General features: G+C 37.5%; 1 protein-coding gene across 3 annotated transcripts in view; it reads right to left on the bottom strand.

The window, feature by feature from the left end:
- Nucleotides 1–14979, bottom strand: part of ADK (adenosine kinase) — a 544441-nt gene that overhangs the window by 90381 nt on the left and 439081 nt on the right. For all 3 annotated transcript variants that reach the window (XM_058543130.1, XM_058543129.1, XM_058543127.1), the window contains exon 8: nucleotides 9947–9982. In XM_058543130.1, coding sequence (XP_058399113.1) covers nucleotides 9947–9982 — 36 coding nt within the window. The remainder of the gene's footprint in view (nucleotides 1–9946; nucleotides 9983–14979) is intronic.

Genomic DNA, 14979 nt, shown 5'->3' on the forward strand with positions numbered 1-14979 from the left:
TTGTATGTTGATTTTGTATCCTGCAACTTTACCGTATTTGTTTATTACTTCTAAAAGTTTTCTGGAGGATTCTTTAGGGTTTTCTATATATAAAATCATGTCATCTGCAAATAGTGACAGTTTCACTTCTTCCTTTCCAATTTGGATCCCTTTTATTTCTTTTTCTTGCCTGATTGCTCTGGCTAGGACTTCCAATACTATGTTAAATAGGAGTGGTGACAGTGGGCATCCTTGTCTGGTTCCTGTTCTTAGAGGGATAGCTTTCAGTTTTTCACCATTGAGGATGATATTAGCTGTGGGTTTGTCATATATGGTCTTTATTATGTTGAGGTACTTTCCTTCTATACCCATTTTAGTCAGAGTTTTTATCATAAATGGATGCTGTATCTTGCCAAATGCTTTCTCTACATCTATTGAGAAGATCATGTGATTTTTATTCTTCATTTTATTAATGTGGTGTATTACGTTGATTGATTTGCGAATGTTAAACCATCCCTGCATACCTGGAATAAATCCCACTTGATCATGGTGTATAATCTTTTTAATGTATTGTTGTATGCGATTTGCTAGTATTTTGTTGAGGATTTTTGCATCGATGTTCATCAGTGATATTGGCCTGTAATTTTCTTTTTTTTGTGTTGTCCTTGTCTGGTTTTGGTATCAGGGTAATGTCAGCTTCGTAGAATGAGTTAGGGAGCTTCCCCCCCTCCTCAATTTTTTGGAAGAGTTTGAGAAGGATAGGTATTAAGTATTCTTTGAATGTTTGGTAGAATTCACCAGGGAAGCCGTCTGGTCCTGGACTTTTATTTTTGGGGAGGTTTTTGATTATTGTTTTGATCTCCTTACTGGTGATTGGTCTATTCAAATTCTCTACTTCCTCTTGATCCAGTTTTGGAAGGTTGTATGATTCTAAGAATTTATCCATTTCTTCCAGATTGTCGAATTGGTTGGCATATAGCTTTTCATAGTATTCTCTTATAATCTTTTGTATTTCTGAGGTGTCTGTTGTAATTTCTCCTCTTTCATTTCTGATTTTACTTGTTTGTGCCTTCTCTCTCTTTTTCTTGGTGGGCCTAGCTAAAGGTTTGTCAATTTTGTTGGTCTTTTCAAAGACCCAGCTCTTGGTTGTATTAATTTTTTCTATTGTTTTTTTGGTCTCTATTTCATTTATTTCTGCTCTGATTTTTATTATTTCCCTTCTTCTACTGATTTTGGGCTTTCTTTGTTCTTCTTTTTCCAGTTCCTTTAGGTGCATTGTTAGAGTGTTCATTTGAGATTTTTCTTGTTTGTTGAGATAAGCCTGTATCGCTATAAACTTCCCTCTTAGAACCACTTTTGCTGTATCCCATAAATTCTGGCATGCCGTATTTTCATTTTCATTTGTCTCCAGGTATTTTTTGATTTCTTCTTTGATTTCTTCGTTGACCCAGTCGTTGTTCAATAGCATTTTGTTTAATCTCCACGTATTTGTGGCTTTTCTGATTTTCTTCCTATAGTTGATTTCTAGTTTCATACCGTTGTGGTCAGAAAAGATGCTTGGTATTATTTCAATCTTCTTAAATTTATGGAGACTTGTTTTGTGGCCTAATATGTGATCAATCTTGGAGAATGTCCCATGTGCCTTTGAAAAGAACGTGTATTCTTCGGTTTTTGGATGGAATGCTCTGTATATACCTACTAGGTCCATCTGTTCTAGTGTGTCGTTTAAGGCCAATGTTTCCTTATTGATCTTCTGTTTGGATGATCTATCCGTTGGTGTAAGTGGAGTGTTAAAGTCCCCTACTATTATTGTGTTACTGTCTATTTCTGTTTTTATGTCAGTTAGTAATTGCTTTATATATTTAGGTGCACCTACATTGGGTGCGTAGATATTTACAAGTGTTATATCCTCTTGTTGGATTGTTCCCTTGATCATTATGTAATGCCCTTCTTTGTCTCTTTTTGCAGTTTTTGTTTTAAAGTCTATTTTGTCTGATATGAGTACTGCTACCCCAGCTTTCTTTTCATTGCCATTTGCATGGAGTATCTTTTTCCATCCCTTCACTTTCACTTTGTGAGTGTCTTTAGGTCTGAAGTGTGTCTCTTGTATGCAGCATATATATGGGTCTTGTTTTTTTTATCCAATCAGCCAGCCTATGCCTTTTACTTGGAGCATTTAGTCCACTGACGTTTAAAGTAGCTATTGATAAGTATGTCCTTACTGCCATTTTTTAACTTTTTTTTTCTCAGTGTCTTTCTTCTTCTATACAGAATTGATGGTCTCTTTAGTTTGACCCCTGTCTGAAAGCTCTACTCTTTAACTCCCCTCCTCCCTCCTTTTATGTTTTTGATATCATATCTAACCTCTTTTTTGTGCATTTGTATCCATTACCCTCTTATCATGGAAATAGATAATTTTTCCCATTTGTGGTCTTCTCTTTTCCTCTTAAATCAGTCGCTTTAACATTTCTTGTAGCACTGGTTTCTTGGTGACAAACTCCTTTAATTTTTGCTTGTCTGGGAAATTTTTTATCTCTCCTTCCGTTTTGAATGATAACCTTGCTGGGTAGAGTATTCTTGGCTGTAAGTTTTTTCCTTTTAGCACTTTAAATACATCATGCCATTCTCTTCTAGCCTGTAAGGTTTCTGCTGAGAAGTCAGCTGATAGCCTTATGGGGTTTCCTTTGTATGTAACTTGACTTTCTCTTGTGGCTTTTAGGATTCTCTCTTTATCTTTAATTCTGGACATATTGATTATGATGTGTCTTGGTGTGGGCCTCTTTGGGTTTATCTTGTTTGGGGCTCTCTGTGCTTCCTGTACCTGGATGTCTGTTTCCTTCCTTAGGTTAGGGAAGTTTTCATCTATTATTTCTTGAAATAGATTCTCTGCCCCTTTGTCTCACTCTTCTCCTTCCAGGACACCTATAACACAGATGTTAGTGCGCTTGATGTTGTCTCAGAGGTCCCTTAGACTGTCCCCACTCTTTTTAATTCTTTTCTCTTTTACCTGTTCAGCTTGGGTAATTTCTTCTAGTCTTTCGTCCAGCGCACAGATCCGTTCTTCTGTATCCTCTACTCTGCTTTTGAATCCCTCTAGTGAATTTTTCATTTCCAGTATTGTATTCTTCATTTCTGATTTGTTCTTTTTTATATCTTTCATTTCTTTGTTGACATTCTCACTGAGTTCATCTATTCTTCTCCCAAGATCAGTGAGCATCCTTAACACTCTTAGTTTGAACTCTCTGTCCAGTAGGTTGCTCATTTCTGTTTCACTTAGTTCCCTTTCTCGGGTTTTGTCCTGTTCCTTTACTTGGAATGTATTCCTTTGCCTCCTCATTTTGCCTCTTTCCCTGTGCTTGTGTCTACGTATTAGGTAGGTCAGCTACGTCTCCTGCTCTTGGATAGGTGACCTTATGTAAGTGATGGCTTAGGAGGCCTGCAGTGTGCTTCCCTCAGTTCTCAATGTTCCAGGAGTGACCCCTATGTGGGCTACGTGTGTTCTTCTGTTGTGGCCTGTTTGCTCTCCCTGTAGGTGCCCAGGGAGGCCGAGTTATGCTCCTGGCCAGCTGTTGTAATGCTCAGCTGCTTGTAGTTGTTGTGGGCCCTTCAGTCTCTTTATCAGGTGTGGGGAGCCCCAGCACAGTTGGCTGCAAGTTCTAATACCACATTTGTGTTGCAGTAGTTCTTTTACGTGAGTAGGCTCCCAACATGGCAGGTTGTTAGGCTTAGGGCCTTACAATTGCTATAATCCTCCAGCCTTTAGGTCTCTTGTCAGCTCTCTGAGGATTGCAGCTGGGTGGGGCTGGCCTCAGGCATGGGGGCACCCAATTATTTCAGGCTTTGGAAGGTGGGGCAAACTCCCTATGTGGGTCCTTGAGAAGCACAAGTCTTCTGCAGCTGACAAACCCCACCACCCACAGGTCCACACACACAGTCACACAGTCTTGCCCCGTGTGCACGCCCCAACCTCCCGAAGCAGACCCAGTCTCTCCAAGGCAGGAGCCCCACACACTCCACCACCGTCCCACACTCTCCACCTGCTCCTTGTGCACGCCCTGCCCCACTGAAGCCGGATTAGTTGCCAGGCTGCAGAGAATCCAGTCACCAATCTATGCAGGCCCACAAGTTGCCTGAGGGCTTGTTGTTGGGTGGGGCCCGTCTCTAGGGTGGGCTGCCTGCCCTGGCTGAGCTGGATTAAATTGGTGCACACAGGGCCTATTAGGTGAGTCTCTTTTCACCAAAGCACTGTGTACCTTTCCTTCTGGTGATTTTAGGTTGCTTTCTGAAACGGATGAGTTTGTGCATGGGCCCTTTAAGAGCTGGTTTTAATTTCTTTGTGAACCAGCTTTTCTGGGGGTATTCCCCAATGCTTTAGTAGCAGGCAAAGTCAGATATTATGCCACTCGTCTCGATTGTGCTGGGTCCACAAAATGGCCACAGCGGGGGTGCTCCCGGCTCAGGGCCATGCTCCTCCAGGGAGGGCTGCGTACCTGTGGGCTGCTCCCGGGTGGCCGTGAAGCTGGCAGCTTGTGAAGGCGGCGTTTTTCCTCTCCAGAAGGGAGTTTCTGCCTCTTCTACCTCAGTTAGGATTGTCTGTTGTTGCAGGAGTTCCTCTTATCCAGTTTTCAGTTCTGTCTCAGGGGTAATTTTTCCATGAGTAGATGTAAATTGGCTGTGTCCGCGGGAGGAGGTAAGTTCAGAGTCTGCCTAGGCCGCCATCTTGACTTCCTCCAGCTCATTAAATCTTAACTTCCCCATGCAGTAGGTATTATTACTACATCCCCATTTTATAGATGCAGAAACCAAGAGCCAAGTATATAGCTCTAAAGTACTCATTAAATCTCAACTACTCTAGGCAGTAGGTACTATTACCATATCCTCATTTTATAGATGAAGAAAGTGAGTCACAGAGAGGTTAAATAACTTCCTAAGGTCATAAATACACTAAGTAGTGGAGGCAGGACTAGCACCCACGAAGTCTGACTCCAAGGAATACACTCTTAATCCCTCTTCCATGCTATCCACAAATTGACCGATTCTATGAATTCTGGCAATGTGCATTCTATGGTCGTTATCATAAAACTATAGCACATTCATCTTAAATCATTTTTCTGCCACATTCATAAGTCACTGATGATCTTGTATTTAAGTTTGCCATTTTTTCTTAATTATTCTGGCTTGTATTTTACCCTAGTGAATTTCAACATTTGAATTTCAAGATAATTCTCATTTTCCAAGGTCATTTGGAAATCTAATCTCCTCCTTCAATATGTTAGAATGTGAAAAAGAAAGAAGCGTAGTTTATATAGTAAAGAATACCAGACTTAGAGAGCTGAGCTCTGGTTCTGGCTCCATTATATATTAACTATGTGACCTTAAACAAGTCATGTAGTCTATTTTTTATTTCTTGAACTAATATGGCAATACATGCCCTACCTACCCCTAAAGGTTTGTGTGAATATTAAATGTATTAATGATATGTTGGAAAAGGTTTTATAAAGTGTGAAGCATTTTATAAATGTAAAATTACGCTTTTATTGTCACTGGTGATCACACACCTTCAATTTAGCATTGTCTTCCAAATTAAAGAATATATTCTCTTCATTCCATTTTTAAAAAGCTGGTGATACACATGTTAAGCAATACTGTTACAATCTACCTACTCCGGTAGAATACCAATTGTGGTGCCCCCACACATTCCCTCACTTAACCATACCATATTTTGTTTTCCAACTAGAAACTTCTATAATAATCATGGTGTTCATATGATGTGTCAGTCTCCAGTATTATCTCATACTACCTCCCTCCTCACTCACTCCCTTGCAGTCACACTGGCCTTCTGTCAGTTCCTGGAGTACACAGTACATTATGCTGTTTCTTGTGTTTTGTTTTTTTTTTTTGCTCTTTCTTATTTGAGGGCCTTTGTACTCTTGTTCCCTCCATCTGAAATTTGTTTCCCTGTCTGTTTTGCTTTTTTTCTGCCATGGCTAGATATTCATATTTTTCAAGTTTTACTTCCTCAGAGAGTCATTCCATGACCATCGTATCTAAAATAGCAACTCCTCCTGTGTTCTCTTTCACAGTACACTCTCCGGTCATTTCCCTCTTGTCTTTAGGGTCTATCAAAGTGTTAGGCACATAGTCAGTGCTCAGTAAATATTTGTTGAATAAATGATTAAATGAAGAGAATTAGAAGACTATCTTATTTCTTTCCCTCAATCTAACTGTTTTAAAACTGTCCTCTTTTGGGACTCAGTCACCTAGGAAAGCAGCATTGCACTCTCTTAGCCAGCAGGACCTGACTTAGTGTTTTATTTCCAGAAACTCTGGGTGATCATATTGCATTCTTTATATTTGTGAGGAACACAGAAACCTTAGAAAAATCTTGGAGAATTCTTTGGGAATCAATACCTCCTGAATACTCTCTGTGGACTTTCTATCCAGTGCTGATCAATGGAACTTACTGTGATGATGTGTATGTTCTATATCTGCACTGTCTAAAATGGTAGTCCCTACCTACATAGGCTATAGCACACTTGAAATGTGCCTAATGAGGCTGAGGAACTGAATTTTAAATTTTATTTAAATAGCCACATGTGGCTAGTGGGTGCTGTATTGGATAGCACAATTCAACGCTTTCCTCTCTCAGTGGTTTTAGATGATAGGGTTGTTATTGGACAGAGAAAGACTACAAGTCTGGGATCCTCTGGGTAGAGTCAGGGGCTGTGGAGAAAGTTGGAAAAGGGAAAAGGATTGCTTTATTTCCTCTACATAGGGTCAGAAGTTTTATATTTTAGTGATCTAAAATAAAAAAATTAAAATTTGTTGCTTAGAGTAAAACTGAATAAATTATCCAGTAGAGAAGGTATGAATTCTCTTTATCATTTGGCACATACTCTATTGCACAGAGAATGAAAATACAAAGAATATTTATATTTAGGGTTTAGAGGTATTTTCTTCACTTTATTTAATTAAAATCAATTTTTAATTCAGCTTTCAAAAGTCTTCATAACGAAACATGCTTTTAAGTAGTTTATTTTTATTTAGGTTCTAAAAACACAAAACTTTAACCAGTTCAGCTCAAGATAAGGTAGATTTAAAAACACATTGCAGTCTGAACTGATTTTCCAGAATAATAAAAGGCCTCCTGAAACTTTTTACCCCAAGAATTGTCATTTTAAATTCTTAGCAGGTCTGTCATTTAAATCAGGCACTATGCAATTTTCCATCACCTATATATATAAAAAAATCCTCTCTCTTCTGCTTTGTGCTCTGCCTAGCTCCAGTTTTTATCTCATTCTCCAGTGCCCTCCTAAGCTGCCTCTTCTTACTGAAAATTACCCAATTCATTTTAAAGATTTTTTTTTAAAAAAAAGATTATCTAAAATTTTGCAGAGAAGCTAACCAGACTATCATAAACAATGCCACTGAGGATATTTCCTGATGAATAAACACTGGTTATTTTTAGAGGCATTTGGATTGGTCTGTTAGCAGACAGATCACTAGCGGCAATACTCAGCGGCTTTGGGAATTGATGGGGATTTATAACAGAAAATGAGGGTAAGACAGAGGAGCTGGTGGGAAGAAAAAAGTGCTCATCTTTCTTTCTAATCTTTTCATTTCTCTCCTCTCATTCACGCCCCAAATTTAGGGGTAAAATTAAAGTTGGGAGGGATAAAATGCAGATTTTGTGTAGTCTGTCACACTAGACTTGAGAGCACTGACACATTTTCATAGACATTAAACTGTTAAGATAAAGTGATTTATTACTGTTTGACTCTTTAAAAATATCAAGTTTCAAACCTATGCTTTCATATTACTATCTAATGGACTAAAGAAATTTTAATGACATTTAAAAATCATTGAATTTCTCTAGATAGCATTCCATACATGGATTATATTTTATTAACAATACTTACTTGAGGTTATTCTACTCATGGCTGTTATACATTCTGCAATGCTTGTAATATTTTAGGGAACCCATGAAGGGACACATCAAGACACTGCATGCTTTTATTCAATCTAACATATCACTGTCAACATCACCAACAGAGCAGTTTCGCTATGTTAGGAGGTAATAAGGTATACTCTTATTATAATCATCATCACTTTGCTTATATGCTGTAATCAATTATGGCAAATTTATGGTTAAAAAAATAGTTCTAGAAGCATTAAGTAAGAACTAATGGAAAGGCTAATATGGTGCTGGTTAGTACAAAATATACTACAGAATCATAATCATTTGTTACGCGTTATATTTCTAAGCATCTACAAATCTGTTTATTTTCTAGAACCAAAATACATTTTTTCATGTTAGCACAGAAAACAGACAGGGTACAAATTTATGTTCTACAAGCTTTTATCTGTGGAGAATTTTGATGTAATAAGAGAGAATATCAATTGTTAATATTAAAATTTATCATCAGTGAAACCTTAAAACATGACAGAAAACATCTACTTATATTCTCATGATCAAAACACTTGACTTTTAAATTGAATATTCCCTTGATTACATTTACTCCTGTATATCAATTGCCAGTTTGGGAAATTACAAAGTGAAACTTAAATTAGTTGAAAAAAAATATTTGGAAATCTTTACTGCTTCTTCTACATGTGATTCAACCCTATATTCACGAGAATATGGTAAAACAAAAAAAGCAAACTCCCAAGAAATTATCATAGTTCCCAACAGTCGAGTATCATGAGGCAAGGTTTCCTAACCTGATATAATTTTTTCATAGGATCTTGACAGTAGAATACTTATACCACATGCTCACTGTCTTCCTCCAAGAAAAGGAAGCTCTATGTCTGGTTGTCACGTCTTATGACATGGGTAACATGCACGTGTATTACAGTATTTTGTTGCTTGATAATGAATCTGTCTTTAGTACATTTAAATAGTAATTCCATCACAAATTCATACAACACCTTTATCTCTAAAGAGTTCAAAGTGAGCTTACTAATAGATCCAATCAATGCTCATAGCTTCTCTAGATGGCAGACAATACTGAGTACGCAAATAAGGAGAGTTTCTATATTCCAGCTCTAGTCAGATTAAATTTTTTAAAATTACTACCATGCGATGTTCCAAGTTGTTGTACAGAACACAGCATTCTACATAGTTCTGGCTCAATAAATATGATAGTCATAAAACTCACAAACTCAGTTAATTCTCTGTCAATTAACCTGGGGTCAGATTAAAGTCAGTGTTTTCTAACAATCGACTGGACGATGGATATTATATAGATTAAAATAAACACGGTCTTGTCTGTTATGCTAATTTTGCCAACAACAATCATATGGAGTTTTGAATCTTGACAGGATAGTACTTCTATTGGGAAAACAGAATCAGGACCTGGAAATTAAAGCCAATTATTGATATTTAGTTTCAGAAAATTTATATATGTTTTATGCTATTCCAAAAGAAAAGGAGAAGAAAAAAAAACATTCAAACAGGAAGTTTACATGAGCAGGATTTAAATTAATCACTTCCTAACAACTGTTAAGTACAACCTTTTGGAAATTAATTTGCATAATGATAATCTACATGTGGTAGGGTTGAAATTATTTAAACGACATTATATTTCACTATTTAGTTTTGCTCCACCACTGCTTTCGCAGTGAATCCTTATGAAATGTAATGCAGCTAATGAGGTAGCTTTTTAACTGAACAAACTGACAGGCCCCATATCTGCAGAGGCAGCTTGAAACCATGCCCAACCTCTTGGCTTCCCAAGAGGCTTTTCAAAATTCAATAAATAACATCTGTAGGCGATGCTGGGTGCAGACCTAGCAGAGTGCGTCATAACACTGTGCTGGCAGAACAAAGAAACCATGACGACTGCCAAGTTTCCATGGCAACCGCTGAGAGTATAATAGCACATCAATCACTGTCCAAAAGAACTTCATTATCAGCTAGAAAAAAACCTTTAGGATCTGTTTAGTGTGCAATTGCGGGTTAACTCACCTCAAAGCCTTGCTCTCTAGCAAAAGTGGCAGCTTCCTGAAATAAAAAAAAAGAACAGTTAATTATAAAGTGCTAGGTAATGAAGAAATAATCCATTTTGAAACTCATTCAAACAGTCTTCTTTTTACACAATTATCTCAATATACCCATATAGTTCAATTTTTATTCGTACACCAAAAAAGATTTCTTTTTTCCTTGGCATTAAAAAAAAAAAGCAGCATAATGTCAACACACTTCACAAGTTGCAATAAAGAAGATGTAGTGCATGTTGTTACTGTAGCTGTCACAGTGAGTTCAGGTGTTTTGACCCTGGCAAAGACAGACATCATCTGAAACCTAAAGAACATGCTGGTGGTTATGTTTTTAATTAAAACTATATCTTTCAGAAAGTTCTTCTGTAGAGAAGAATGCCTGCTAATGAATGTATAGATTCAGAAAAATCACCATTTTGCAACCCCTAATGAAATTTATTCAGGCAAGGATCATCAATGGATGTTAAATTCATTATGTGAAAGGATGATGGGGAACTGGGTATTTCATGGAATCAAAATATCACAGATTATATGCTGGTCACAGGGAGCAAAGTATAACTTTATAATGGAAGGATCAAGCTGTCATCACCTTAACCCAGTGATCGATCCTATCACTTACAAACATTAATATTGGGATCACCAAATATTCTGTGCCTTCTGTTATGATGCAGTACAAAGTACACAGCATCACCACTAAAGTTTTCTGACCAAAAGTTTTTAACATGAATTAATCAAAACTTTAATTCAATACTTTGCAGTCTGCAGGAAATACAGAGGATAGGAGAACAAGTTAAATGATACACTGAAAAAGCAAATGGACAAATCTGTAAGGTAGGACATTCTACAGGACAAGTAGCTTGGTCTCTTCAATCAGTCAACGTCATAATAAAGTGGGGAAGGGAAAAATGACCAAGAGCAACATACAGACCTTAAGTGATCCAGTTTTGAACAAGCCAGCTATAAAAGACATTTTTGGGACAAGTGGAGAAATTTGAATATGAAACAGGAATTAGATAATATGAAGAATTATCAATTTGATAAGGAAAATGTCCTTAATTTTTAGAGGTTTATCCTGAAGTATTTAGGGATAAAACAGCATGATATATGTAATATACTTTAGAATATCTTAAAAAAATTAAAGTGAAGCAAAAATGGCAAAATGTTAACAACTATTGAATCTAGATATACTCAGTATTTCTGGTTTTTTGTCTGCTGGAAAATTTTTATAGCAAATAGTCCAAAAAACCCCCCTATTTCTCTTTGATATGAGATGACAAGGTAACAAAAGTTGGACATTAAAAATATATAGTTAAAAATTTTAATACACAATTTATAGTTAAAGTTTTTCTAGATATTAAATATCTTAAGGGCACAATCTGATGAACATATGCTAATGCCCTTATAACACGTTATCAAATGACAAAAACAAGCTTGTATAACCAAATCCTTTCCCTCTCTTTACTCTTTGCTTTGTGCATATATTTTAATTTTAGGACTGATACAGAAAACGGAGGCAATATTACTTTTCAACTCCACTTCTGTCTTGAAAATGAAAAAACGTGCAGACAACTGTCAAGAGCCTCTACATCTTAACTTACATTCCTCCAAAATTATCTTTGCCAAGAGATATTAATAGAAGGATGGGATTTGAGCCTGAGTAGTGAGCAGATCCAACTCAACTAAAACGACTGCTGCACCAAACCATGTAAGGCAGAAAGTACAGTCAATGTCTCCAGCACAAATTTGGGTACTATCTACATGTTAAGGAAAACACTGGGAAATAAAGTATGTATGCACTTATGGTCCAATATACTAATAACATGTAGATTTAAAGAACCATTTTGAGGGTTTAAAAAGGTTGAAATGGATGATTACAGCTGAACACCGAAGTTAATAGAAAGTGATAAGCTGAAAGTACAACTCCTTAGGCTGTTCACGAGAGAAGCATAAGGCTGACTGAGTTAGCCTTAGTGATGTAGATTAAAAAAAAATTTAACTATGATCTTGACAATTGGTGCAAGAAAGGTTAGCCTCTTTGACAATTTACTTACAGCAGAATTTTGTACACCATATAGTCAATAATATTTGCCGGCCTGGATGTCAAAGAAAAAGATAAGGTTCAAAAGATATCAATGCAGTATTTTTCCAAGCTGTCCAACCCAACAATTAACCAAGCTAACTCTTAGATGAAAAAGACAACTGAAAAGCTCTGCTAGAACAACTTATTTATATGGAACTTCATCACAGCCATGAGGGAACCCTAGAGGACTAGAAGACAAAGTTAATATGAAGAATCTATATGACTAAAATTGCACTAAGACATAAAAACTCAAAATTCACATACAGTAGTTAAACTGCCTTTTTAATGTCCAGGTTTGCTCACACAAATGTAAAAAGCAATTAACTGTGATCTGTTATGGTATAGTAGAACTGACTAATTACAAGAAGACACATATATAAATGTCAGATCATTATTCGTTAAGGAAACCAGGCCCTAGGACACTTCCACATCTGTAAACCATTCCAAGTGCCAACATATTTCTGACAGAGGAAGGACATGCTGAAGAAAAGTCAACTCAGTTTTCTATCTTAGCGCCCCCTCACACAGGTTTGCAGAGCCGTGCCCTATCACTGAAAAGCTAGGCACTTGTTCTATGGCTTAAAAAGATCTTATCTCCTGACTTCCTCCCACCTTCCTTTGATCTTGGGCTGGTGCCCCCAGTCACTCCATTAGAGAAGGCAGCTGGCTCACATCACTACAGACTTTCCCACAGCTAACCTCTGATCTGAAGGTGTTTGTAGATACAGTGATGGAACAACATTTATTTTTCCCTCTCAGCAAAACAAATAAAACAACATAGGGGAACAGTTTGACTCAGTAAGAATTTTAAGCAGGATTTTAGTTCTCAGATTCACTGCATTAAGGGACAGAAAGAAAAGGCATTAGGTGAGAAAGTAGGGAAGAAAAAAGGGGCATAGATAGTGGGCAGAAGCTAGTAAGGCAGGTTCCAAATATCAGGGGTAATTCCAAGTGAACTGATCACACTAAATTGAAAAGGACTTTTTAGTGTGCCTTTGCAGTAAAAGTGAGAAAAGAAAACAAGCAAGTCCCCATCTGTGCCGCCCCAGGGCGCCACGTACTGAGTTTCACAAATCTAATGAAGCAGTCAGGTTAAAACCCAACCACAGAGTGGATGTGACATGTGGAGAACAGCTAGGGTTAGAATAGAGAAGCAGGGCGGTTCCTAATGCAGGTGATTATCCATGTGATAATCATTATATTTACAGGCTTTCCATTTTAGATCTGACATGAAAAATCACAAAGGAGGACGGATTAAGGAAATAACCGATACAGAGGCTTTCCTGCTCCCCTGAGAGTGTAGCACTTTCATTCACGCATGACAAGCAACAAAAGCAAAACCAAACAGCCCAGGAAAGAGTATTTCTGAGAAGGCTGGATTTCACATTAACACTTCTTTCCATTTTGATAACTTTCACTATTATTCAGTTTCTCAGACAGGTCACATTTTCAGAATCAGTTTCCATTGTTGTCTATGCTATAATACAGTATCATTTTTGGTTTACAATGAATGATATTCACATAATATGTCTTTTACAACAACAAAGTCATTTTTCCCATCCTGGAATTGAGTGTTGTGAATAAAATGACATATAATTAAAGTCTTAGACTCTCATCTACACCACACTATTTAGGATTTGCAGCAGGCTTGCTGCTTCACCGACCAGACTAAAAGGGTGCTAGTGAAACAACAACCAAGTATGATTTATTGAGGAGAGGTTTAAAAAAAAAAAGCTGAAATTCATGGTTAATGAAAACTATGGAATACTTACATTAAGAGCTATTTAAAGGGATCAGCAAGCTGCTATTAAAAAGTACAATCCTTGGATTATACAGGAAAGAAAGGAGAAACTCAACTGCGTGTTTGTGTGTATGGAAGACAACTATTTCCTTCATAGTCAGTTGAGGAGAAAACAATTTCTCTGCATTTTGTCTGATAACACCCCAGTTTTAATTTATAAAGTAGAATGATCTGTAATCAGTATTAAACCAAAACCATAACTTGTCCATATTCTTATTTCAATCCTAATTATTCGTTACTAGATATATAAAAATACAATGATTTCTGTATATTGACCTTATATCCTGAGACTTTGCCAAATTCACTTATTAGTTGTAAGAGCTATTATTTTGCTTCTGCAAGGAAAGTTTTCTATGTTCCTACTAACCATACCACAAAGTTATTTTGAGAAGTTAGCAAATGCCTGTAAAAAGAAAATTCATCTCTCTTTTCTCCAGGGTGATCTGAAGGGTACGACTACTAACTACGATCACTACCACAAGCTCATAACCCTTGCCCTCTCACTTCCTGCTCTGCGCTTCAAGCCACTGGACCTAGTTAGAACTATTATCTGGTTGCTTTGGTTGCTTCTGTTACCACTCTACTTTGTGTGTGTGTGTGTGTGTGTGTGTGTGTGTGTGTGTGTGTGTGTGAGAGGAAGATTAGCCCTGAGCTAACATCCACTGCCAATCCTCCTCTTTTTTCGCTGAGAAAGACTGGCCCTGGGCTAACATCCGTGCCCATCATCCTCTACTTTATATGGGATGCCGCCACAGCACGGCTTGATAAGCGGTGCATAGGTCCACGTCCAGGATCCAAACCCGCAAATCCCAGGCCGCCCAAGTGGAGCCCGCGAACTTAACCACTACGCCACCGGCTAGCCCCATCCCTCTACTTTTTAATCTTATACATGAGGGGTCCTGGGTGTAGGCTGAAACTTTATGGACTGAAACAAAAAGGGAGAAGGACCAACTTAGGACCAAAGAAAGGTAATTTCTGACTATCCATAAAAAGCAGCCCATCCATCCAAAACAAACTACTTTGTTGCTCCAATGCAAGGAGGAAGCAGAAAATTCAGTGGGAGTCCCCATGGTCCTCATTCAAGTCATAGGAGTCCAGAGCTTTGGGAAAAGTGAGGGGA

The sequence above is a fragment of the Diceros bicornis genome, chromosome 6 (assembly GCF_020826845.1).
Source record: "Diceros bicornis minor isolate mBicDic1 chromosome 6, mDicBic1.mat.cur, whole genome shotgun sequence".
Classification (NCBI taxonomy): domain Eukaryota; kingdom Metazoa; phylum Chordata; class Mammalia; order Perissodactyla; family Rhinocerotidae; genus Diceros; species Diceros bicornis.